This window comes from Pipistrellus hanaki, assembly GCF_964339955.1.
Source record: "Pipistrellus hanaki genome assembly, chromosome: 15".
Taxonomy (NCBI): domain Eukaryota; kingdom Metazoa; phylum Chordata; class Mammalia; order Chiroptera; family Vespertilionidae; genus Pipistrellus; species Pipistrellus hanaki.
Window position 1 is genome coordinate 15103880 of NC_140517.1, and position 26010 is coordinate 15129889.

Genomic DNA, 26010 nt, shown 5'->3' on the forward strand with positions numbered 1-26010 from the left:
GGAGTTTCATATATATATATATATATTTTTTTTTTTGTCAGTCCCATTTTCTTCTTTCCCCAGAGGCCACCTTATCATAAATTTGATGTTTGTCTAAGCCATGTTTTATATATATATATATATATATATATATATATATATATATATATATATATATATTTAAGGTATATGTGTATTCATACATACTAAATAGTGGTATTTTGTTGCTTTAAAATGTAGATAAGTTGTATTACTGCATGTGACAGCTTGCAACTTGGTTTTTAGACTCAAGATTATGTTTCTAATATCTATGTTAATAAGATAAACTGTTTAATTCATTTTAGATGCTCATTTACCAGTGGTATATTTGTTTCTTTGCCTAGTTGTCAGTGGGTTTTATAACAACATTGTAGTAAACAAAATATATCTCCGTGTGTATATATTAAGGTATATGTACCTTTGACAGTGTGTGTGTGTGTGTGTGTGTGTGTGTGTATAGCAGTGGAATTGTTGGGTCTGAAGGCAGATGGATTTCCAACTTCATTCGATAGTGTCTAATTACTTCACATTGTGCCCTTGCAGGAGCGTTTGAAATATCTATTTCTCTAGTGGGCTAAAACTTAGTATGGTCAGACTTAGTCCTCACTACCGTGCAAATTAAATACAATTTAATTTGTATTTCCCTTGTTACTACTGAGGTTGAAACATTTTTTTTAATCTGCATATCCTCTTCTGCCAATTATTTATTATCAATGATCTATATGTACATGTTCTTTATACATTGTGGATACTAACCCTTTGTTTATAATGGAATTTTAAATATATTTTTAATTTTGATGTCAACTTTATGAATCTTTTACTAGGTTTCTTTGTATCTGTTTTTTATTTGTGGTTTAAGAAGTGTATCTCTGCTCTTCTGTTTAGATCATTGTAGACTCTTATTTTCCAGGTCTGTAGTCCAGCTATGTATATTTTTATATACAATCTGAGTGAAGTCTATTTTTTTCCATAAAGAAAGCCAGTAGTCCTATCACCAATTACTTAAAAGTTCATTTTCCACTGATTGGTAATGCTTTTTCTATTATACTTCAGAGCTAATTTGTGCCTGGGAATGTTTCTAAGCTTTTTGTTGCATTCCATTTATCTACCCCAGTGTTAATACCCTCACTGTCTTAAATGGTACAGTTTTATGATAGCAATAGTAGCTAAACATATATACCACTATCTATTCTTAATCTTTTGTGTGTATTATTTTATGGAATCCACAACAACTTGATTAGGTGAATTTTATTATTATTATCTCTATTTTACTTATGAGAAAAATGACGCACAGGGGTGATGAAAAAGTAGTCCAGATTTACACAACTAGAAAACGAACAGTAGAGCTGAATGCTACTTGGTTATCATAAACATATGCTGAATCTTAGTGGAATAAGGAGGCGAGAATAACATTCTAGTCTATCATGGTGGGCATCTTTTCTTTTACCACAAAAAGTCATAGTCACTTTGAAATGGATTGTGCTGCTCCTGACTATACCAAGTGACTCATTCAGTGACAAGAGGATACCAGTGGCAAGAATATCAAGAAACTTCCAGAAGGAAAGTTTGTGCTTGACAACACACTGTGAGCCTTTCACCTCCACCCTCACTCACGACCTCTTTTACTTTGGCAAAGCTAAATGTGAAACCCTGACGACAGATTTCAGCAGGTCGTGTTGATTATAAACTACACCGAGCGAAGGAAAGCAATTGATTGAGTGTTAGATAATGTGATTGGTCAGCACCTCCCCGAATTTAGAATGACAGCTCTAGTGATCGAATATGATTAGTTTGAGTATAAGCTAACGCCAAAATGAAAGGTGGAGATTTGGTTCCCTTGTCACGGATGAGCTATCCAGAAAATAAAAGAAAAATATATTGGCTTCCTGCATGCTTTGCAAGTCTTTTCATCTTCATTCTGCCTGTTCCAGCTTTTAATTAGCTTTAGCAAATTGTGTGGGGTTTTTTTTTTCCTTCTAATTAATTATTATTCAGGCATACAGTTAATACGTGTCACCACAGAGGGAGATTAAGATAAAACATTTCTTTTTTCGAATCCCACCTTTCCTCCTCCATAAAAATTATAACTTCTTCCCCATTACCAGCATCATCATCAACCCAACTATTATGGATTAAATACCTGTGCCCCCGTCAAATTCAAATAATGAAATCCTAATCCTCAGTGTGGGAGTATAAGGAATCGGGAGATAATTCAGGTATAAGAGTAGTTCTTCATGAATGGGATTAGTGGCCTCATAAAAGAGACATCCCAAAGAGCTCTCTTGCCCTCTCCATCACCTGAGGATACAATGAGAAAAAATGACTGTCTGCCACCTGGCCATCCTGACATTCTGATCTCAGGTTTCCACCCTCCAGAACTGAGAAATAAATTTCTGTTCTTTATAAAATCCCCAGTCTATGGTATTTTGTGATAGCAGCCCAAACTGACTAAGATACCAACTCATGTCACTTTTAAGGAATGGCTATCATTGTCATTATCAACTAAAGAATCTATTCTTCCTGTTTGTGCACTGACAGTAGACAGTCATGTTCATTAATAACCTAGTACAAGGTGAAATATAACACTTTTATATAATGAACAAGGAAAAGAAGATATGCGTTAAGTAGCATGGTGTAAAGGCTTATTAATGTTATGAAATTCCCAATATACATAAAAAATATATGATGTGTATCAGAGAGCAAATAATACTCTTCCCCAGTCCCATTTACTTTTCTCCATCACAAGCAAAAGGACAGATACTAGAAAATTAGGTGTATTCAACATGATAGAGCACTTTGTAGAATGCATTTGGGGTATGTCTTTTTTTAGTGTCAGTTGCAATGCAGTTGTTGAATGCAACATTTAATATTCTGAAAGAAAAAATTCCCCCCTGGGATGTTAGGACATTAAATTGGAATGCATCTTGGAGGGAAGGACCACATTATCTGAGGGCAAGCAAGCATGGGGAAGTGTCATGCACAGTTGTCTTCTCGGATGGTAGTCACTTAACAAAGAGTTGTTGAGTATATGAGTGCTGAAGTAGTGTTCTGTGCTATGGAGATTAAGGGTGTTATTGTCAGACAAATCTGGAATAAAGTCCTAACTCTGAGAAAGTTATTTACCTTTTCTGAGCCTTCAGTTCCTTCTTCTTAAATAGATCTAGTAGCGGCATATAGAAGACTAAACATGATAATATAGGTGGAGAGTGCCTGGTGAAAGATAACTTTTCAGCACTCAGTAAATGGTAGCTTTTTGTTATTGTTGTTGTTGCTGTTGTTAATCCTCACCCAAGTATGTTTTTCCATAGATTTTTAGAGAGTGCAAGGGAGGGAAGCAGGCAGGAAGGGAGAGAGAGAGAAAGAGAGAAAGAGAGAGAGAGAGATCGATGTGAGAGAAACACAACTATCATTTCCTGCATGGGCCCCAACCAGGGCTGAGGATTAAACCTGCAACCCAGGTACTTGTCCCTTGACTGGGAATCGAACTTGAGACCCTTCGGTGCATCAAGAAAAAAAGGCCCAACACTAACCACTGTGCACACCGGCCAGGGCAATTAATGGTAGCTTTGATTATTGTAGACAGAGAAAAATATCTAGTTGAAATGGCTTGTGGGAATTTTTATGACACTATATATCGTAAGCTCTTTTCTATTTCCTTCTTACATAAGAAAGAAAAAGAAATAAGTCATACTCAATGGAGCCATAGGTTTCAAACTAACTAGTTCCACATAGTCAGAGCTCTGTGAAATGGGAGCTCCAATGCGGTCCTTTCCCTCACTCTTTACGGTTCCTCTAAAATTTTGGTAATAAAGCCATCTCTGCCAGGATAAAGATCTATTGAAACTAGATCCAAGATTTCTAGTTTCAATAAGCAAAAATATATTGTCACCAGAGGAAGAAAACATTAGTTTAGGCCTCAATGTATCTCTACAGTTTTTATATACAGTGTCTAACAGTTAATTTTAATATAACCAGGCACAAGAGGAGTCAAGACAACTTAATACAAAACTACAATATGCTTAATATGCTCAAAGAAATAAAAGGCAAGATTTAAAATTTTGGTAGAAGTCTAGAAAGTATAAAGGAGGACAAATGGGAATTGCAGACCTAAAAAGTACAACAATTGAAATTAGGGACATGCAGATGGGTTGAACTGCATATTAGATACAGATGAAGAGAGAATTGTGGGAGTGGATGATTAATCAGAAGAAATCACCCAAAATGGAAATAGAGAAGAGTTGGTAAAACAGACACAAGGAGCATATTTATTGGAGTACCCAAAGAAGAGAAAAGAATGAAGCAGAAGAAATAATGCCTGAGACATCAAGCCACCGATTAAAAAAATATATATACATTGTAAACAGAAAATAAGATAAATATGAAGAAAACCACATGTAATTGCTATCTAGTAAAGCTGCTACAGACCAAAGAATGGATATTAAAAGCACATACAGAGAAAAGATGGTTTACTTTAAAAATGAATAATATTAAACTGTCTGCTGACTTCTCAGGCATTGCCGAGGATGGGATACCATTATGAAAATAAGAGAACTTCAAGAAAGGCTCCATACCGAAAGATAGAATGCTAGCCCCCTTCTCCCTCAATCTCCAGGACATGGGAAGAAGGATTTTCTCTGGGCAATGTCAGCATTCTCAAGCAAAGGCAGAAATAAACTGGTAGCTGGGAATCTAAAATATCTGGTGGCCCTTGGCTGGCTGCTGTCCAAGCACACAACAGTTGTAGTGTTTCACTCATATTTAATATAAGTACTTAACCAAGCCCCGCCATGAAAGCAGGTAGTGCAGAATTAGGAAATCAAAAAGCATAAAAATGAGAACTTAGAGGAAACAAGCACAATATAATGAGAAGAGAGCTTAAAATAAAACAAAATGGCCATTAATAATCTCAGGAAAATAAAAGATGACTTTGCATCTATGAACAAGAACAAGGTGATATTTATAAATGAAGAACAAAATGTGCTTAAGACGTTAAGAACATAATCACAGAAATTAAAATCTTGCCAGAAGAATTGGAATATAAATTTGAGAAGCTATCAGGAAATAGAATATCAAGAAAAATAACTCAAAATTAGGAGAGAAAGATTAGAAAATTAAACGATTTGTTTAGGAGTTCTAAGGTCCAAGTAAGTTTCGGGGGGGGGGGGCGGGCGGAAATTTTAAAATGGGGATGAGGAAATTATGCAAGAAATAAGTTAAAGTGATGTATCCAGAACTAACAGAGAGGAATTTATGGAAAAGACTTGTCAAAAAATGCTGTGTAATGGATGAAAATAGGTCCTTGTTGAGAAATTAAGTTCCAGAGCACTGTACACAAGGAGAAGACTGTAGGAGTTTCCACATACCAAAAAATAAATAAAATAATAATATAATAATGGTGAAAAAACAAACAAGATAAATTAGAAACCAGAGGACAATCAAACTTCTCGACAGCAATGCTGGGACTGGGGAGGGATTTGTAAAGGAAAATAAATCCAAATCTTGATTTCATCATCCAGCCAAAAGACTAATCAAGAGTGGGGATAGAATAAAGACATTTTAGACATGCAGGATCTCCAACCACTTACACTACAGGAATCCTTTCTCAAGAAGGTGCTGAAGAATATGCTCCACCAAAATAAGGTCCAAGAAACTGGACCTTATTTTGGTGGAGCATATTTTGGTGAAGCTTAACTTCCCTGTGTTTGTGGAGCTCAAACACAGGGAAGTTAAGCTCAAGGAATACACAGCACAGAGCTGCACTTCCAGGACGCTGGCTGAATCGCAGGGCCAGAGAGCGGCTAGTCCAAACAGGGTTTCAGAATAGGTGGCTCCAGGAGAGACTAGGTCCAAGAAGATGGAACTGATAAAACAACAACAACAACAACAACAACAAAAAACAACAACAACAACCTCATGGTGTGGAAAGTATTGGGAGGTTTACCTCTTTGAGGGATTGGGATTGAACCCGTGACAAATACATTAAAAACAACGCACAATAAAACAAACAAAAACTCACAATAATTCTTGGGAAAAATGAGAGTTGTACAAAAAAGGAAATGTAGAGCTCAGCTGGAAATAGTATTTGCATTCTTATAATGATGTCAGTGCGAATGTTTATCTCATCAGAAAGTAGATTTTTAACTCCAGTGGGAGGATGCCATGATTGCGGGCTCAATCCCCAGAAGGAGCAAGCAGGAGGCAGCCAACTGACGTTTCTCTCTCATTGATGTTTCTAAATCTCTATCCTTCTCCCTTCCTATCTCTCTAAAAATAAATAAAAACATATTAAAAAAAAAAAAAAAAAAAAAAAACTATAACAAAATTTTAAAAAATAAGTCACCTCAGCTTTAAGAAAAAAAAAAAATCTAAGTCATGCTTCAGGAAAGTATGTATAAGTATGCTGCCATTTATGCAGGGGAAAATGTATATCAAATATGCTTTGTTTTTAGTCATAAAGTATCTCTGAAAAGATATGCAAAAAAACTGGTATCAGAGGCTGCCTCTGGGATTGGTAACTAGGGGCTTTGGGCATCCATGAGAGAGAGAGAGAAAACCTATTTGAGTTTTACATTGTGTTGCATGTATTATTTATTTGTTTAAAAAGAAAGCTTCTGAGAAATAAACAGGGAATGATGCTGAAGCAAGAGAGCAAATAGAATTAAAATTAAATGGGCCCTAGAGAGAAAGAGTGATTATATCCTTTTAGAATGAGTTATTTATTCATTAAGTACAGTGTGTGTCTTGTTACACAAATCACATTATCCTAATATATAAAAAACCAGGGGCTGTCACAACCGAAACAACCTGACAGACAGCCGAACAGCAGGCTGTGTGGGGTGACAAGGTCGGCAGGGGGTTAGTTAGGGATGACCAAATGACTGAACAGCAGGCTGGGAGGGGCAACCAGGCAGTTGGGGGGGCAACTGGGGGTGAACAGGCTGGCAGGGGGTCAGTTGGGGCAACCAGGCCAATGGGGGGGCAGTTGGGGGCAACCAGGTCAGCAGGGGGGGCAGTAAGGGGCAACCAAGTCAGTGGGGGGAGCAGTTAGGGGAAACCAGGGGCGGGGGCAGTTAGGGGTGATCAGGCAGGCAGGCAGGTGAATAGTTAGGAGCAGCTGTCTTAGATTGTGAGAGGGATGTCCGACTGCAGGTTTAGGCCCGATCCCCAGGATTAGGCCTAAACTAGCTGTCAGATATCCCTTGAGGGGTTCTGGACTGGAGAGGGTGCAGGCTGGGCTCAGGGGATGCCCCCGAGCACGAATTTCTTGCACTGGGCCTCTAGTCTTTATAAAACAAAAGAAGGTTGTGGGGGGAAATTACTCCTAGTGCCACCCTGCAGATAACACTATTACGCGTTTGGTGTCTACCTTTCAAAACTTGACTGACTGCGCGATAATACTGTTTTGTGACCAGCTATTTTTACTTATCAGTATAGTGTGGTCACTTTGATATGAACGACTGAGGAATATTCCTATATAGATCATCTTCAGTGACTGACTTTATTGCATCATTTGGCTCCCCTGCAGCTGAGTTAACACATTTCCTCCTCAGCGAGTGCGTCCGGCCTTGCACTACTGCAAACAGCGCTCCTGTCCAAAGCGCTGCTCACACCCGTCTCCTCTGACTGTATTTTTAGAAATGCAGTCACAGCATCAAAAGAACATAACGAAAATTCATAATACGTCTTAGGAAATTATGGCCCAGGAAATGTAAACAGCGTTGAAGAATGTCACCTTCTCCCTGACCCTTCCAACATTTTGTTCTTGCCAAATCTGGCCGGTGAAAAAAACACCGTCTTGTTGGTTAAGTTTGTGTATTGTTGGCTTGCTGCTGCTGCTGCTAAATATTTTTCATAGGTTGATTGACTAAAAGCAAATAAATATTTTTGAGCATCTTTCCCATGCCTGCTACTAACAGTGCTAACTATACTTACTAACTAGAATGAGAAACATGAAAGTAAATTGGATGATCTCTTTTTTCAAAGAGTTTACGATCTCAAAAAAAATAAATAAATAAATAAGCGAATACACACACAATACAGTATCATTGTGTGCCATATCGTATGTAAGCATGGAGGAGGAAGTGTTTAATTCTTCTATAAGATTTAAAGTGCTCCTAGGTAGGAATCTTTTGAGTGGAGACCTGAGGGATAAGGAGTAAGAGGAAGTGGGTGTGCGTTTCCAGAGAACGGCAGGGTTAAAGCAGGGATGACACGCAGCACACTCAGGAAGGCAAGGGTCAGCGTTGGAAATGGACATGCCTGAGGAGTAAGCTTGGGAAGGCACTGACCCCACTAGGAAGGACTTGGAATAGATCCCTCAGACCAGAGATTCGTGTCTGGTATAACAGTCTCAGCTGCAGGCCGCCATGTTTCCAACAGACAAATATCTACCACATTTGGGGCCCATGAGCCCCGGGAGTTGGGTGTAAAGTTGGGGGGGGGGGTGGTTAGGCAGTATGTATATGCCCATTTGCTATGAACTGGTTCCATCACTTTCTCAGAGGAGAAAAGGCCCAGCCAATTCCCTGGTTCAGTCAGGGAGAGCCACCCAGGACCCTCAGCAGGAGAGGACCAGCGTCAGGTCCCCGACGGAGAATCCTGCCGGCAGGGTAGCCGGGGAGGGTGAGGCAGGAAGGAGAACTGGATGTGAGGATTTGAAAGATAACGTTAATAATCAAACCACTCACTGAGCCCTTACTCTGTGGAAGACAAAGAGCTAGAAGGCCTGGCACCCAGTTCATGTCATCTTTAAGAAGCACCTTTGGCAGGTGAGGAAACGGAAATCTAAATTTTAAAGTGTGTCCAAGTTCGCCTGGCTATAGACGGCAGCGGCCACAGCTGACCGCTGGGCATGGGGCGCTCAAGCCCACTCATTTCGTCATGACCTTCCCTGCGTCGCAGGTAAAGCTCCAGCACCACGTCTGTAGCACTCCAGCTCCTAATTTCCAGTTAATTATTTTAAGCAGCAAAGTGACTCACTTCAGGGCATAGAACCGCACGACTAGAGATACGCTCTAGAAGACGAAAAGGAGAAAGGCTTCAAGGACTGTTCGTTGTTCTTGTTCCACAAAGAATTGATTATCTGCTGAGATAATAGTATAAACCCAAAGAAATCCCTCACTCTGCACAGTAGTTCCTGTTGTTATTTGTGTCCTCTTGTTCCCTGGAAGGAAATTCTTGCCGCTTTCAACGGGTAAAGGAGTTGTTTTGAAGAAACGTGTATAGAGCTCTTTTCTCAGGCTTCACAGTCATCAGCGCTACAGAGTAGGAGGTCTGCTTCGTATGCTCACTCTCCTTTACTGCTGAAATGGCATGTGCAAACAGTGGCCTTCACCTCTGTCTTTCATAGCAAATATTAAATACGACTAAGGAAGTCTATAAAAGCTCAATTTCACCTTTGGGCTGAGCACTGTTTAAGCAATGCACTGACACCCTATCTATCTATCTATTTATCTATCTATCTATCTATCTATCTATCTATCTATCTATCTGAAAGCCTAATAGTGGTTGCTATGACACACACTGACCACCAGGGGGGCATATGCTCAGAAGCTGCCCCTTGGTGGTCAGTTTGCTTCCACAGCCAACTTCCCAAGGCCAGCCAACCTTCCACAGTCCCTCTCCCAGGCTGGCCAGCCCGGGTCGTAGGTCAGGCAGAGGGACCCAACCCATGCACAAATTTGTGCACCAGGCCTCTAGTTGTCAAATAAAAAGCAAATGTTATCTCTAGATATGTGAAAGGTAGGGGAGAGGACTTAGCACAGATGACCAGTGGTATGGGATTCTGCATTGCAAAAATCACAATTTCCCATCTTCCACACAGTCGTATATACACAAGCACCTACAAATCTTCTCTACGTGTTGTTCATGGGCTGCTCTAGTGACTCTGGCTTTCTAGCCCCTGTTGAGGTGCGCTTGTGTGCATGTACACACACACACACACACACATACACACACACACACACACACACACACGCAGCTGTTGCTGAAGTTTTGGTGGAAGACTTAGGAAAACTCAACTCATCTTTTGGACAAATATGTGAAACTGGTTTGTTTTCTTCTTAAATTCTTTTTCAATTACAGTTTACATTTCATATTATTTTGTATTAGTTTCAGGTGTACAGCATAGTTGTTAGGCAGTCATATACTTTACGAAGTGATCCCCCTGCTATTTCAAGTATCCACCTGGCACCATGCATAATATTATCAACTAGAGGCTGATGCACGAAATTCCCAGCCTCTCTCACTGGTCCTTCCTGAACGTTATCTGGAAGGTCGTTTCGGAAAGTTGTTCTGCTGTCTGGTCTAATTAGCATATTAGCTCTTTATTACATAGGATTTTATTTCCTCTAAAACTATTTTGTAACTATCAATCTGTACTTCTCAGCCCCTTCGCCTTTTCCACCCTGCATGAGTTTTCTATTGCTGTATAACAAATTACTGCAAACCTAGTGGCTTGAAATAACATGAGTGTATGTTTCCGTGGGTCAGAAGTCCAGGCATGACTTGGCTGGCTCCTCTCCAGCCAGAAGGATCTCAGAAGGCTGAACTCAGGTGTTTGCCCAGCTGCGTTCCTTTGAGGAGGCTAAACTGGGGAAAGATCCACTTCCAGGCCCCGCAGGTCATTGGCAATGGAATGACTGAGGCCCATTTTCCTGCTAGCTGTCAGCCAAGGCCTGACCCGATGCTATAGAACCACCCACAGTTCCCCACCGTGTGGCCTCTTCCATAAGCTCTTCCAAATCATCCTAACACCCTGTGTCTCTCGGGTATGTGACTTTTTTTAAAGGGGGGATTTGGTCTGTGTAACATTTTCTGTTATTAGATGGCGAATTTGACTAAAGAAGGAATGGATGAGTGATAATCAGCATAGCAATGGAGGATATTCAATAGCCTTTTCAAAACCACAATAGAGCAAGACAACAAGTGACAGAAACAGGTTAGGAAGGAGGGCTCCAAAGGAAAAGAGATGAGGGTTTGAGTCCCAGATCTGCCACTTGCCAGCTGTTGAACGTGGGCCAAGCCCTTTGAGCCTGTCAAAGCCAGGCCCTGAGACGGACTCTTCTGATTGAGTGAGGCCCCCTGAGGACAACCTCCTCACCTTCAAGTCAACTCTTAGGACCTTAACTACATCTGCAAAATCCCTTCACAGAAGCACAGACTGGGGGTTGCCAGCTCGGAGGGGAGTTCGGAGGTTAGATGATAAAGGATTAAGTACAAATGGGTGATTACAAAATAAATAGTCACAGGGATGTAAAAAACAGCATAGGAAATATAGTCACTAATATTGTAATAATTATGTATGGTGTCAGGTGGATACTAGACTTATCAAGGAGGTTAATCTATAAATGACATAAATGTCTAACCACCACCCCCAAAAAAAATCCCTTCACAGTCGCACCTAGATTAGCCTTGGATTAAATAACCGGGAGAAGGTAGCTATGCACCTGGAGATGGGGATCTTGTGGGCTGTCTCAGAATTCTGCCTCCCATAAACCCAATGCGATGCTTCTCTCCTGGCGAGGGTATTGTATGTTACATCCTTCCCTGGCATCTATCTTTGTTTTCTCAGTTTTTTTAATCTTTTATTTATTTATTTATTTATTTATTTATTTAGCAAATACTGCAGAGTCCATAATTATGTGTCACGTGGGGTGATGACAGTGTTTGGTAAAATGATGATAATAGCTGTCATTTTTATGAGGACTTAACCGTGTGCCAGACATCATTCTGAGTTTTACATGCACCACCTCATTTAACTTCGTTTGCACCACAACTCTGTGCAAAAGGAGCAGTCAGTATCATGGGCTACAGATGAGGAAACTGAGGCTGGGCATGGCTAAGTGGCGTGGCCCATGTTCGACAGCTGGCAAGTGGCAGATCTGGGACTCAAACCCTCATCTCTTTTCCTTTGGAGCCCTCCTTCCTAACCTGTTTCTGTCACTTGTTGTCTTGCTCTATTGTGGTTTTGAAAAGGCTATTGAATATCCTCCACAGCTATGCTGATTATCACTCATCCATTCCTTCTTTAGTCAAATTTGCCATCTAATAACAGAAAATGTTACATAGACCAAATCCTAAAAAAAAAAAAAAAGTCAGATACCAGGGAGACACAGGGTGTTAGGATGATTTGGAGCCTGACTCGTGATAAGGATAACCCGGTGTGTCGCAGCTGGCATTTTAATGTGCCTTGTTCTTGGATTCTATGATATACTTTGCTGCCTTGTTTTATGCCAGACAATGATTAATACACTTCATAAAAAATAATACTCACCAATTCTGGAGAGCAACTTCAGGTCTTCTTCCCAGAGCAGCCAATCTGTGTCTGCGGGAGTCAGAATAGAAATGCTGTGCATCTGCCGAAAACTGATGTCCCCTGGCTGGAAATAGCACTTATGCAGGTGACACCCTCTCCTCATTGTAGCCAAGGGCTGATCTGCGCCACTGTCTCGAGGAGGAAAATAAATAGAATGGGAAAGGTGACATTGACAGCACCCTCTTCTGAAAGGCATCTGCTTTTTGATAAAAGGACAAACATGGCATTGATTTATGTTTTAATTGTAAGCTGAGTCCCATAAATGAGCAAAACTACATAGAGTGCTCTCAGGCCACAAATTTGGGAAGAAAGGCCAACAGTGTGAGACTATGTTGCCTAGAACATTCTTATTTTCTCCTCCAGCTGCCCCTCTAGTTGTCCTAGCAGCAGATGGATCTGAGCTCCAGCCCTGAAGTTCCCATTGGAAACTTCAAGTTATGCTCCCACTTCAATTTTCTGATTGGTGTGAACTCTTCACCGTTTGAAATCTGAGATCTAGAGGAGTTAGGGGAAGGCCTAAGGATATGGTGGGGGACCGAACCAACAAGGTAGCTTTGGCAGAGAGAAGTTAGCAGTTCCCTATGCCCACCTCCCTTTATTCTTGGACCCAGAGCAAAACATTTCCCAGACTCCTTTGCAGTTAGATGTGTGTGTGTGTGCATGACTGAGTTCTGGACAGTGCAAGTGGGAAGAAGTGTTGTGTACCACTTCTAAGCTTGGTACATAAAATCTTAGCATGTGACCCTCCCAATCCCCATTCTCTTCCTTTTCTTGTTGGCCCACTGAATGGCAATGTCCAGAGTGGCTTAGAAGCCACACGCTACACATGCCAGAATCTGTTTAGCTGGGGTCCTTGCATGACTGAATGGAACCAGAGCCCATTCTCATGCCTGGAACCACTTGGAATTCATGTGAACCAGAAGTAAGTTTCTATTGTATTAAGCCTTTGAGCATCAGGTTTTTTGTTGTTGTTGTTATAGCAGCTAGGATAACTTTATCTAAAATAGTAGCCTAGAATCTAAAAGCTGAAAGTAAGAAAGGCAAATAGTTCTAAGCAAGGAGAAAGGCTGGTTCCTCAAGCATGAGAAAGCCATTTCCATGTTGCTTCCAGTCATGTAAATGGTATAAGTCAAAAACTGTATCTACTCTGATAAAAATGTTGATGAAATGAAGCTACATTGATCCATTCAAGAAAATCTGCAGAAAATAGAGACAGACTCATAGACAGAGAGCAGCCTGACAGCTCTGGAGGGGGGCGGGGGGGGGGGAAAGAGAGGGGAAGAGGAAAGAGAAAAAAACATTGATCTGAGAAAGGCACATCAATTGGTTGCCTCCCACACTCGCCCCAACCAGGGCTGGGGGTGGAACCCAGATACATGACCTTGATAAGGAATTGACCCATGACCCTTCAGTACGTAGGCTGACATTCTAACCATTGAGCACACTGAGCAGGGCTTGTTAATATTTTAAGATAAAATTTTAAACAAATGCAGCATAATATTCTGGAAAGACAGACTTTGCTTTCTGTTTTCTTATTTTAATACTTAACAAGGGCTAACTTACTGTGAATAGAAAGAAAATTTTAGGAAAACATTGAATGCTACAAAAATCAACATTTTTTCCCCACAAACATTTTTGGACTAGATCTAATTATCATACAAATATACCATCTCAGCCTTAGTTTATCTAGTGTAGTACTTAATGCTGTTTTCTCTTATGTCTATGTTTCTGGAGATGCCCCATATTAAAAGCTCAGGAGTAATGATAGGCCTCTTGACATAGAATTAAATCTATCATTTCCATTAATACCAAAATTAAAGAAAAATTTCATCTACATCCTCATTATAATCAATGTGTCATCTTGAGAATTGTTCTCCTTTGTTTCGTTTAACTTACTTAAATACAATCTATTTATTAGTGTCCATATAGACTTTCAAACCAAGACAAGCATGATAGATAAGTCAAGTCTGCACATGTTAGAAGATGGTAAGTACTAAGGGGGGAATAGAACTGGGTAAAGGGGAGCAGGAGTACAGAGGGAAGGTTTTCCATTTAAAAGCTGACGGTCAGAGCAGACTTCATTGAGAGGTAGTGTTTAGCCAAAACCCTCAGGAGGAAAGGGAGTGAGCTATGAGGATCTAATTGGTTCAAGGGAACAGGTTAGTGAGAGTCAGCTTCCCCTCCATAATTTCCACCTCCTATTATATATTTCACAATAAGTTTGGAATTTTAGCAAATGAAATTCTATTTATTATTATGGGATAATGGAAATCGAGACGACTTCCTATGCTGTGTTTATTCACAAAAGCTGTTCCTGCTCACTAATAACATCACCAGAACCTTGCATTTGAAAAACTTGTCTCTGGAAAATTCCATATTCCAGAAAGGATGTTGTACCTTCTGCGAGTATCTCAGAATTTGGTGATTAAAACAGATAATTAGGACCAGCTTGTTAGAGAGCTGGGCTGGCATCTAGCGAAAGCGATGTAAAGGATCCTCGCCGAGCCCTCAGGAGCCGAATTGTAGGCTTGCTCTTCGGAATCAGATTGCTTTTTGCAAAAAAGAGAGAAGCCAACAAACGCCCAGCTGCTTTGATTTGAAAAAAATAAAATGATAATGTTTGATGTTGAGCTGCATGGTGCCGGCCGCTTGAAGGGCAGACGGCTTTGACACATGCAGAAGGGAAAGCCAGGAATAGCCTCCCGTGACCATGTATCTTGTGTTGCAGGCACACAAAAAGTCCCTCTGGACGGTGGCGCCCAGCGAAGGCACCATTCCCCCGGAAGATGATATCCAGCTGACCCTGACCGCCAACCTGAATGACATACTGATGTTCAAAGACACGGTCATTTTGGAAATTAAAAACAGCAACACCTACCGGATTCACGTCCAGGCTCTAGGAATTGGTTCCACCATTGTTTCGGATAAGCCCTTTGCTCCAGAACTCAACCTGGGAGCACATTTTAGGTAGGGGAACCTCCTGGATGAATTTTCTTTCTTTCTTCCTTTCTTTCTTCCTATCTTCCTTCCTTCCTTCCTTCCTTCCTTCCTTCCTTCCTTCCTTCCTTCCTTCCTCCCTCCCTCCCTCCCTCCCTCCCTCCCTCCCTCTCTCTCTCTCTCTCTCTCACTCTCTCTCTTTTCTTTTTTTTAATATATTTTATTGATTTTCCACAGAGAGGAAGGGAAAGGGAAGAGAGCTAGAAATGTTGATGAGAGAGAAACATCGTCCAGCTGCCTCCTGCACACCCTCTGCCGGGGATGTGCCCGCAACCAATGTACATGCCCTTGACCGGAATCGAACCTGGGACCCTTCAGTCCACAGACCGATTCTCTATCCACTGAGCCAAACCGGTTTCGGCCTGGATGAATTTTCATAGATGTCGCCTATGTTGGCATAAGCTGAGCATCACCTCTATTTTAGAAAACTGCTTTTAAGTAAATTGCACTAACCTCCATCCTCCCACTTTCCTATCTTCACCGTCCCCCTCCAGATGGGTGCGGCTGCCATTAGAAGACACCCCCAGTCGCAGCCTGGTTGCTTTCTCAAGCTGAGAAGAGATAGTTCATAGGCAGTGCATTATTCTCTCACAGTGCCTTCTCGGTGACTGGTTTAGAATCTCAACCATGATTTCTCCTCTTTTATTTCAAAATGCTCTTAATCCCTCTCCCTAGGTCCAAAATACAGTAGCATCTTAGTGGTAACCTAAGTAAGAGTATAACTAGGAAGGTAAACATGTGCTGTAAATGTTTCTTATCAGGAATTGCAAAGCAGTAACTTTTTTGGTGTTTTGTCTTCTGCTTGCCTCCCCACTATAGCACCAGCTATCAAGAGGGCTGCAATTGGCTCTACCTGATCTTTTTTTTTTTTTTTTTTGGGGGGGGGGGCAAAAAACTGGAACATCTCAATATTTCAATAAAAGGTGGTAGACTATGGACACCTCTGAGCAGAATGACCTAAATGTGTCTCTAAAAATGTATGAAGTCTGAATGCCAACGGGAGGATGTGTGTGGGGAGTCATTCATGGCTCCCCAGCGGCAGGGGCCAGAGGAATGTGTGCCTGTCCATCGTGATACTGTGAACAGGCCTCTGGTCTAACAGGCCCCGCAACCAAGATGGACACACGTGCCGAGGAAGATGAGCCCCCCCAAAAAAAAAATAAGTTAGGAGCCCTCCCCACAAACCCATTCACACCCCCTTTTCCTCTGTTCATCTACAAACCATGACTTGATTGAAAATAGCAGGAGCCACTAGGAATTATGCTTTCTGAGAAGCATCCGTTACAGTTTTGTGTTAACGAGATATAGAAATGCTCCTTTCTGCCTATTGACCGTACGCTAGGGCATGCTTCTATTTTCGCGTTTCTCTAAGTATACTCAAACATAATTATAGAAACAGTATGCTGCGAACCCAACTTGATTACATGGTGTTCTCTGTAATCTACAAACAGGGCCAAATAGCCCCAAAGGGTAGTCTGTCACTTGCCTGGAACTGGGAGGTTTAGCCTATAGTTTTCTATGAATACAGAAGCCAATTGAGGCTTTTTAGCTGTCAATTTCCCTTCTGCCTAAATCCTACCATTCTTTTTGACATAAAATCATGATGCCAGCAATCTCCAAAAGAATTGTCAAAAGCAGAGGACATAGAGGGTGGTAGATGGCATAGAGGGGATAAAAGGTGATGAAAAAATTAAATTACATTTTTAAAGGGGGAAAAAGGAAGAGGTGGGCTGTTTCTGTAAATAAAGGCTTTTTTATATTTTTATTGATTTCAGATAGGAAGGAAGAGGGAGGGAGAGAGGAGAGAGAGAGAGAGAGAGAGAGAGAGAGAGAGAGAGAGAGAGAGAAACATCAATGATGAGAGAAAATCATTGATTTGCTGCCTCCTGCATACCCCACACTGGGGATCAAGACCACAACTCGGGTTTGTGCCCTGACCAAGAATCAAACAGGGACCTCCTAATTCTTAAGTTTACACTCAACCACTTAGCCATACCGGCCAGGCTGTAAATAAAGTTTTATTGGCATACAGCCATGCCTATTTGTGTACACATATTTTCTATGTCTGCTTTCACACTGCAGTGGACTGTTGAGTAGCTCTGACAGTGACCATGTGGCCCCCAAAATCTAAAATACTTATTATTCAGTCTTTAGCAGAAAAATTTGCCAATTTGGGGACATAAAGGTCAAAAACAAAACAAAACAAAACAAAAAAACCTATGCCATCTCTTTTGATTGCATGTTTTAGGACAACTTGCTTACATTTTCAGAGCTTCCATTTCTTCATTTAGAAAGTGAGCAGATAATACTTGGTATATCTGGGTTGCTGTGATGATTGAAAGATGTACTGCGAATAAGTTGGTCATTTCTCTCTAAAGTACCCTTCAAACTGAGCCCATCACAAGACATTTCCCTCAGTCCATAGGAACTTACTCCACACAATTTGAAATACACTTCTCCTCCAATAGGCATTTTTGCTTTTCCTTTCCTTTAATTCTCTTCACAGCCATTTGTCATAAATTAGAGTGGTTTTCACACGAACTGCGTCCATGTGTTCTGCCGCACGCTCGACCTGCTGGGAAAGGCAGAGGATGGGTGGGACCACTTTCCCACGCCCCCTTCCCTGGGGAGGACAACTCAGGGGCCACACTCAGGTCCCTGACTCGAGTTTAGGGGAGGGGCGTGAGCAGTACCACAATGCAGCCTTCCTACATTGAAAAAAAGTTGTCTACTTATTGCTCACTCTTCAAATACTTCCAGAGGAGTCCATCCCAAAGTGTAGAGCTGAACAGAGCATCCCAAATGAGTCCTCTCAATACCTGCCTCTTTTCCAGCCTGGACACCTGCTACTACCACTTCAAGTTGACCAACAAGGGACGTCGGGTCCACCAGCTGTTCTGGATGAATGAAAGGTTCCACCCCGAGAACAAGCCCAGCAAGAAGGGTGCGGCTAAGAGGAGACTCGCTAAGCGCCCCAGCTCCCATGAAGCCAACCGCTCCCAGAGCCCCGTGTTTCAGCTCCAGCCCGTCAGGATGGAGCTGTATCCAGACCAGACAATCGATGTGACACTTGATGGCTATTCTGCTACTCCCAGGGTACGGGGACAGCATGTTTAGAACCTGTCTTTCTCCTAAGTCAATCTCTGCTCTGCGTCTTAGGCGAGTTCCTTGACATTTATCCGAAGAAAGGATGTGGTTTCTTCGGCACACAGCCCCGAGTTGCCATGGCAGCACCCATCGCTGTGACGGCTCGGCGCTGCTGTTTTTATGTTTGCTTCTACAGCTGCCACGAACCCATCCTCAAAACACTAATTAAAGCGGCTTCTCGTTCCCAGGGTCAGCAGTGACCAGCCAGCAAGTCTGTGGGAGAGGGAGAGCCAGCCTTCAGCCCAAGCCAGGCCTCCCAGGAGCACTTAGCCGTATTCACATGCACTCCAAAGGGTGTGTTTGTAGACACTCTGGGCTGCCGTTCCCACCCAGGTATTGGAGCATCCCAGGCTCCTCTCCCCTCAGTCTGACATAGCAGCATCACACTTATAATCATCATCTTCTTTTTTTCAATATATTTTATCGATTTTTTTTTTTTTTTTACAGAGAGGGATAGAGACTTAGAAACATCAATGAGAGAGAAACATCGACCAGCCGCCTCTTACACACCCCCTACTGGGGATGTGCCCTCAACCAAGGTATATGCCCTTGACCGGAATCGAACCTGGGATCTTTCAGTCCGCAGGCCAACGCTCTATCCACTGAGCCAAACCGGTTTTGGCATAATCATCATCTTCTTATGGGTCAGTGAAAGAGCTGCATGTATCTTCCGCAGCTCTGCTGTTCTGCTCTTATTTACGTCATCGCCATTCTGCTTAAACGTTTATGCAGATCCAAACCACTTCTCTGTTTGTTTCTACTCCCTCACGGAGACTGGAAACCACCAGAAACCTAAAACAAACAACAAAATCTTTGTTATCACTCATGAGCCTCTCCTACCTCACAAACGCAGACTTTGTGAGTGAGGACCGATGCTTGCTTGAGCTCCGCCTGGTGTCACCAGATTAGGAGGTGAGGCTGAGTTTTCTCCTCAGGAAATGGGATACAGTAAGAAATTCACCTTCCAGCAGGCAGGATAGCAAAGCTTGTCCACTGCTTCCCTGTGGAGTGAGTGTATAAGCTGGCCTTGGTCTCTGCTCCTCAGGGGTTCAGGCACCTTCTCCTGAGTGTGCACCACGTGGCACCCTGCGCTAGGCACCAAGGGCGCAAAGGTGACTAAAATGCAGCCCTCCTTTCAAGACCCGAGAGGAGCACAGTCACAGTGTCACGATGGGCAGCTGACCATGTCTTCAAAGGCATTCAGCCTGAGCTGCGAGGGTTCTAAATCCAGTGTCAGCTTCGCTAAGAGAGAGTTGAATTCATTCACATCTGAAACCTGAGCAAGCTTCAATGCGAGCTATTCATGATATAAATTCACTTTGGGTTCTTTCTACTTTATACAAATCTGGACCTCAGGGGAGATCGGGGAGCAAAGAAATACTAGTTTCTATAGCACGATTTTGAAATATTTCTATAGCAACATTTTTTAGCCACAGTTTCGGACCAGCTTGATAAGAAATAGAACTATCTTTGAACTCTAATCCCATAGGATTTTATCTCCCCTGCCTATCACTGGTTGGTATGTCCAATCCCTGACAGTTCATGCATAATACACCTTCCATACAGATATTCGTTGAGCTGAATGTAAATTGATTTGTGTCCCCGAGAGCAGTCAGAAATGGACGCAGGATCCATCCAGGACATAGTTAGCCTATCAGACATTTAAGCGTGACACAGAGAGCGGCACCTGAAAGGCACTGTTCAGAGACCCGTGTTCTTCCCTGGGGTCCGCAGGCAGGTAGCTGAGCGTCCGTTTGTTGGTTGTTTGGAACTACGTTTTCTGAGCCGTGGATGTCCTCACAATGCTGGCGTTTCTCCTCTGCAGTTGGTCAAGGAGAAGCTGGTGTGCCAGGCCATCATCGGGGCCCAGCGGGAGCGGCGCCTGGTGATGACCGTGGATATCATCTGTGAGTTCATAGCGCCGCTCATCCAGCTCTCCACCAAGAAGCTCGTGTACCGCCTGGAGAAGGTCAGTGGGCGGTGCTGGGGGGGTTGGGCGCTCCAACCGGGGTCAGTGAGTTCACATGTTCACTGGAGAAGCTGGGTTAACAGGAAGCCTGGTGTACCCACACCCACCGATGTCTCCTAAGCTTCAGAGGCCCATACACCTTCCTCTAAAAAGTCTGAACCTGAACCTACATTCCTCTGAAATGTAAATCTCAACAGAAATTCTGCTCCCATCATTCCTGATGTACAAGGCCAAAGTGAAGGGCTATTTATTCCAGTGCACTGTGGTCGATCCTTTTACTCTAGTTAGAAAAAGTAAACATCACAGTATAGAAAGGATTGGACTGGAATTATTGATAATCATAATCATCAGAAAGAACAGCTATACCATGTTGATTGGTTTGTGCTGGGCACTGAGCTATATTCATTACATACATTTGCCCAGTTGTCCCTCACCACGGTCTGTGCTGTGGGTTCTGTTATCATTCCCATGACACACATGAGGAGACCGAGATTCAAGTTATTATGTGGATCAACCAGCACTGAGAATAACCCACTATGAATCGCATGTTTAAGTGTATGGCTCTAAATGCCAGTGACTTTATATGGCCATCAAGGGTGAGCAATAAAGGGAAGGGGGTTGTTAGAAAACAAGGGAGTGTTGGGGATGACTGCTGCTCAGGGGAGGGGGCAGGTCAGAGAGGAGGTGAGGGAGGCATCACAGTAGAACTTGACTTCCATTGTAGGATTTTTTTTAACATTCAGAGCAGGTCGTGCCAGAGAGTGAGTTAGTGCTGACGACCTGGTGAACCAGGAAGACACAGTCAAAGCTATGAGACTGGTTGAGGTTACAACTGTAAGCCAATTACTAACATTTAGTCGTTTAAATTACAATTCTAATCAATGCTGTGAAGAAGAGGTGTAAGTTGCTATGAGAGCACCTATCAGGAGAGTGGCTTTATTTGTACCTGTGGTGATAGCTGGCTTCCTTTAACAAATGCCTCGGGTTGAGACTTGAAGGAAATCTGAAGTTAGTCTGGTGACAAGAGACAGGGAGAGAATTAGGCAGAAAGCACACAGGAAGGGCCGAGTCAGGAAAGAGCTTGGTGAGGAAATGAAGAACTGAAAGGCTGCCTTAGACCTAGAATATGCCAAGAGGGACATGAGGTCCATCAAGAGAAGTGGGCAAGGGGGCCCATGAGTGTGGCATGACTGGGAGGCATGTTCTGGGAGGCCATTGGCAGGCTTCAGGGAGGGGACTGACATGGTCAGATTTATTCATTGAAATAGTCACTCTGGCTGCTGAATGGAATATGTATTAAGTCCTACTATGTGCCAAGCACTGAGTCGGCTGCTAGGGGTACAACAGTGAGGCTAGTCCCTCCCTGATGAACTACACAGCCAGCTGGGAAGATGAAGTAAAAAGTACATTGTCCTACAGTGTGATCTCTGCTGTCATATGAAAGGGTTGGGTGTGGCCATGCCTAACCAGTCAGGGAGGGCATCAATCAGAGTGCCTTTCATTCTCTGGAGGCTAGCAGGAGAATGGCCAAGACCATTTATTCTGGGAGTGGGTTCCATCATATTTTGTTTGTATTAAGTAAATATCTCTTGAGCACCCACCAAGGGCATGGCACTCTTCTGGAGATGAATAAGAGGTGTATAATTGAGGAAGAGAGTAGAAATGTACAAGTTCAAATGAACAAATAATTTGGGGGCATTTACGGTGTATGAAGTAGCAAAGACACCACAAAATCCCAGGCTTAACGGACTACTGGGGAAAGTAGACACTGAGGAAGTAGAATAAAGGTTTCAGTTACAGGATGCTAAGCTAACTGTGATGAGCTCCGTGAGACATATAAAAGGAAAATACTACAAGAGTCTCTGCTATAGTTATTAAGCTTTCATTGCTCTGTTTTAAATCTTCCTTTTATAAGCAATCAGGAAAGATATTTGTTGGTGGCATCTGCACCAAATTTGGTGGCATCATATTTTCTCTGAATGTAGCTACTGAGTGAAAATTCAGTGAATATTTATTGAATAGCTATTCTGCATAAGACATTGTAGTATATGTAAGAAATGCAGCTTTGTTTCTTATTAGATTTTTTTTCTAAGCCCATAAACACACATAAAAACGTGTGGATCATGTTCCTTTTATTCTCTTTATATCCTTCAGCCTTGGTGTTTTGTTTTGTTTTTTTAAAAAGCATATTCTTGTTTAAGTGCTTATTGTTGGACTTTATCACTCAAATAAAATAGCAAATACTTTAATATGGCAGTGACTTATTGAATTACAAAAAGGAACTGAGTCACAGCTCCCTGTTTGATTTTATCCTTCTCTCCTTCCACCCAAATATTACAAGTTTGAAATCTGTCCAGCTCCTGCTATTCTTCATTGTTCATTTCCTGCCCACATTTAATCCACGCCAGGGACAATGAAGAATTGCAACTTCATTACCCAGCGTGTGCAAGAGACCTGTTCAGGCTCAGTATTCAGATGTACTTATATAACACCCAATTATCGAGTCTGTCTCCTATTTTCAGATCAAGGCAGCGTATCTGACTTAGCACATGAGACCATAATGACACCCACACTGCCCTATGGGAAGCATTTTCCTAGGACCGTTTCCTCAGATATGATCTACTTTCTAACTATTGTACCATTCATAAGCCGCAGAGATGAAACCACATCTTTGTGGAATTGAAAAGGTCAGTCGAAACCAGCAGCCAGTTTGCTTCATGAAGTCCAGCAGCAAATCCCGTCTCCTGCTGTCTGGGGAGACAGACAACCTGGAGAGAAAGGGGTCATTTTAAAATAGAACGAGTTCTCTGTGCATCGCCTCCTTCTCATCACTGACCTCTAAATGGCCTCTTGCTGCAACCAAACATGTGTGGCTTCTTCGCTTCAAAGCTACCTGTAGTGACACAGCAGCCTGGGGGAAGGTCACTGGGTAGACAGTTCCCCACACTGCCGTTGATGACCCTCAAGTGCCGGTTTATCCCTCCCCCAAACTGGAGAATGCGATCTGCAAATGCAGGGTGAGTCCAGCATCTGTATTAGCGTGTTAGAGGGAGGGAAACCATGGATGGCATCTCATGGTAAGTGCCAGAAAATACTACTAGTGGATCACAACTGAAGTAGGAGGCTTGAGCCAATCGTCTGGACTGAATGGCTGTGTCTCCCCAAATTTACATACCGAAGCCCTAATCCACAACGTGATGGTGTTGGAGGTGGAGCCTTTGGGGGGTGATTAGGTCATGAAGAGGGATGGGGCCTTTATGAATGGAGTTAGTGCCCTTAGAAGAAGAGACATGAGAGAGAACCTCTCTGTCAGGAATGTAAGGACACAGTGAGAAGACGGCCATCTACAAGCCAGGAAGCAAGCTCTCCCCACACACCAGATCTGCTGGCACCTTGATTTTGGACTCCCCAGTCTCCAGACTGTGAGACATAAGTGTCTGCAGTTTAAGCCACTCCATATATATTTGGTATATCACCTGAACTAAGGCACAATGGATGCTGATCACACAAGCTTGCCCAGAGCCAGGGGATCCAAGAACCACAGGGGAAGATTATGGTGATCAGAGACACAAGTCAGATGAAAATGTGGAATCAGGAAGATTTAACTGAAATCAAAACAAGGAGGAAAAAGCAAATCAACCAAAGAATAGATATGCATATATGCATAGACCATGGACACAGACAGTAGTGGAATGACGGCTGGAGGTGGGTATGAAGGTAGTGGTGGCTGGGTAGTGGGGGCAAAGAGGAAGGAGGATTTGAGGAGCATCTGTAATACTGTCAGCAATAAAATTAAAAGAACTGAGAAAAACCGGCTGGAGTTGTTAGAAGAGCCAGGGAATGATTAGAAGGAGGTTCTGTTTGGAGGCCACTGACTGAGGCTTCAGGTTACCTTCCGCTGGTATCAAAGGACCCTCTTTCCAGAGCACGCAAGAAATAAGGCGACTCCAACCGCAGAATGAGAAAAATTCAGTCTGAACAGCAACATGCAGCTCGGGACCCATTTCCAATATTTTCTCTAGTTGAAAAATTAAATTGGATGTTCGACAGAGTAAAAAGATGCTTCTAAATCAGAGTTAGCAAGGAAAAAGTTAAAGTGTTATAGCATTTGTCAATTTAATAAGGTAAGCATATTCGCAATTGAGCGTTTTGAGCATGGGAAAAAATATTGTAAAAGGAATAAAAGTTTTATCCATTAGAGTGATACATGGGTTCTTGTACAAGATATCACTAATTTCTTAGCTTGCTTTATGACATTGTGGAGACTTCTATAGTAATAGTTCCATCCAGAGGCATGGCTTATACCGGCATGTTTTTAACCAGACGACAGGAGAGTAAGAAATCTAATCTGGTTTCTTATTTATGTAGTCTCACTTCTCAGTAGTCCACCATGCATTCCAAATGATTTCTCTCAGTCTCTCCAAGAGAATAAAAGCATATGCTCATGTGTTTGTGTCTGTGTATGCTCAGATATATATGAGACTTTTGCTGCTCTAGCCTTACTGTTTGTCATAACTTAGTTTGCTGCCTCTTTCCCCTTGTTTTTGCAGACACCACAGACTATCTTGCAACCTGAGTACCAGCCGTTGGTCATGAAGAACATTTCCACGCTGCCCGTGAACGTGTTGCTCTCAACAAACAAACCCTTCTTCATCTGTGACACGGAGAGATCGCCACTGCCCCTAACTCCAGAGGTAACTGAGGGAGGATGGTCCTACCATGCTCCTGGAGGGAGCGGGGGAGGGGCACGTGTGTGTGTTTGTGTGTGTGTGTGTGTGTGTGTGTGTGTGAGAGAGAGAGAGAGAGAGAGAGAGAGAGAGAGAGAGAGAGAGAGAGAGAGAGAAAGGAAGAGAATGACATCAGTACACTAATTTCAGTCCAGAAAAAAAAAATAATAATAAAGAATCCAGAAAACAGTGAGGGAATAATAGAGAGAATCTTAAATGAGTCCTAAATAAATTCCACTGTCTCTGAGTAGAACATCTGTTATTAATGGTGTAAGAACTTCTGGCTCATTATGATGACCCTTTCATTGTAACGAAGCTCATCTTTAGAAAACAGTGACTTCACACTAAGGATAGTCAAAATCTTTCAATTCCCCTCCCTCAAATTTGACCCAAACTCCATCCGCAAAGAAACCAGGAAATAGCCAAAGCCCAGTCTTTAAATCAGCCAGCCTATCTCCAGATGCCGAGAAGACAGAGCCTGGCTAAGGCAGGAGGCTTGAGTTCACCAAGCCACCAGTCTGGGGTGAGATGCATTGTTCTCTCCACATCCCTGTAAGATCATCCCTGCGATCCTTTGCCGGGCATGAGGACACCGGTGGGAGTGGCTGGGCCATGGGTCAAGCGTGTCAGCAGAGCTGTCGGAAAAGACTGAAGAGAAACCAGACCCACACCATCAGCTGAAGAAGTGATGCGAAGGAGGAAGGCAGGGCAGACAATAATCGCCACATCTCCGAACAGGGAGACTTGAAATTTGCTAGGAGCCTCACGGAGGGGGGTTGGGGGGTAGATGGATGGTTGGGAGAAGTGGGGAACAGAGCCACTTAGTCAGAGGATGT

The 26010-nt window shown here is 42.6% G+C and overlaps 1 protein-coding gene across 2 annotated transcripts in view; it reads left to right on the forward strand.

Annotated features, from left to right (window-relative positions):
• Nucleotides 1–26010, forward strand: part of HYDIN (HYDIN axonemal central pair apparatus protein) — a 326576-nt gene that overhangs the window by 165856 nt on the left and 134710 nt on the right. For both annotated transcript variants that reach the window (XM_084906677.1, XM_084906678.1), the window contains exons 20-23: nt 15063–15301; nt 18166–18427; nt 20304–20447; nt 24998–25141. In XM_084906677.1, the coding sequence (XP_084762803.1) occupies nt 15063–15301; nt 18166–18427; nt 20304–20447; nt 24998–25141 (789 nt within the window). The remainder of the gene's footprint in view (nt 1–15062; nt 15302–18165; nt 18428–20303; nt 20448–24997; nt 25142–26010) is intronic.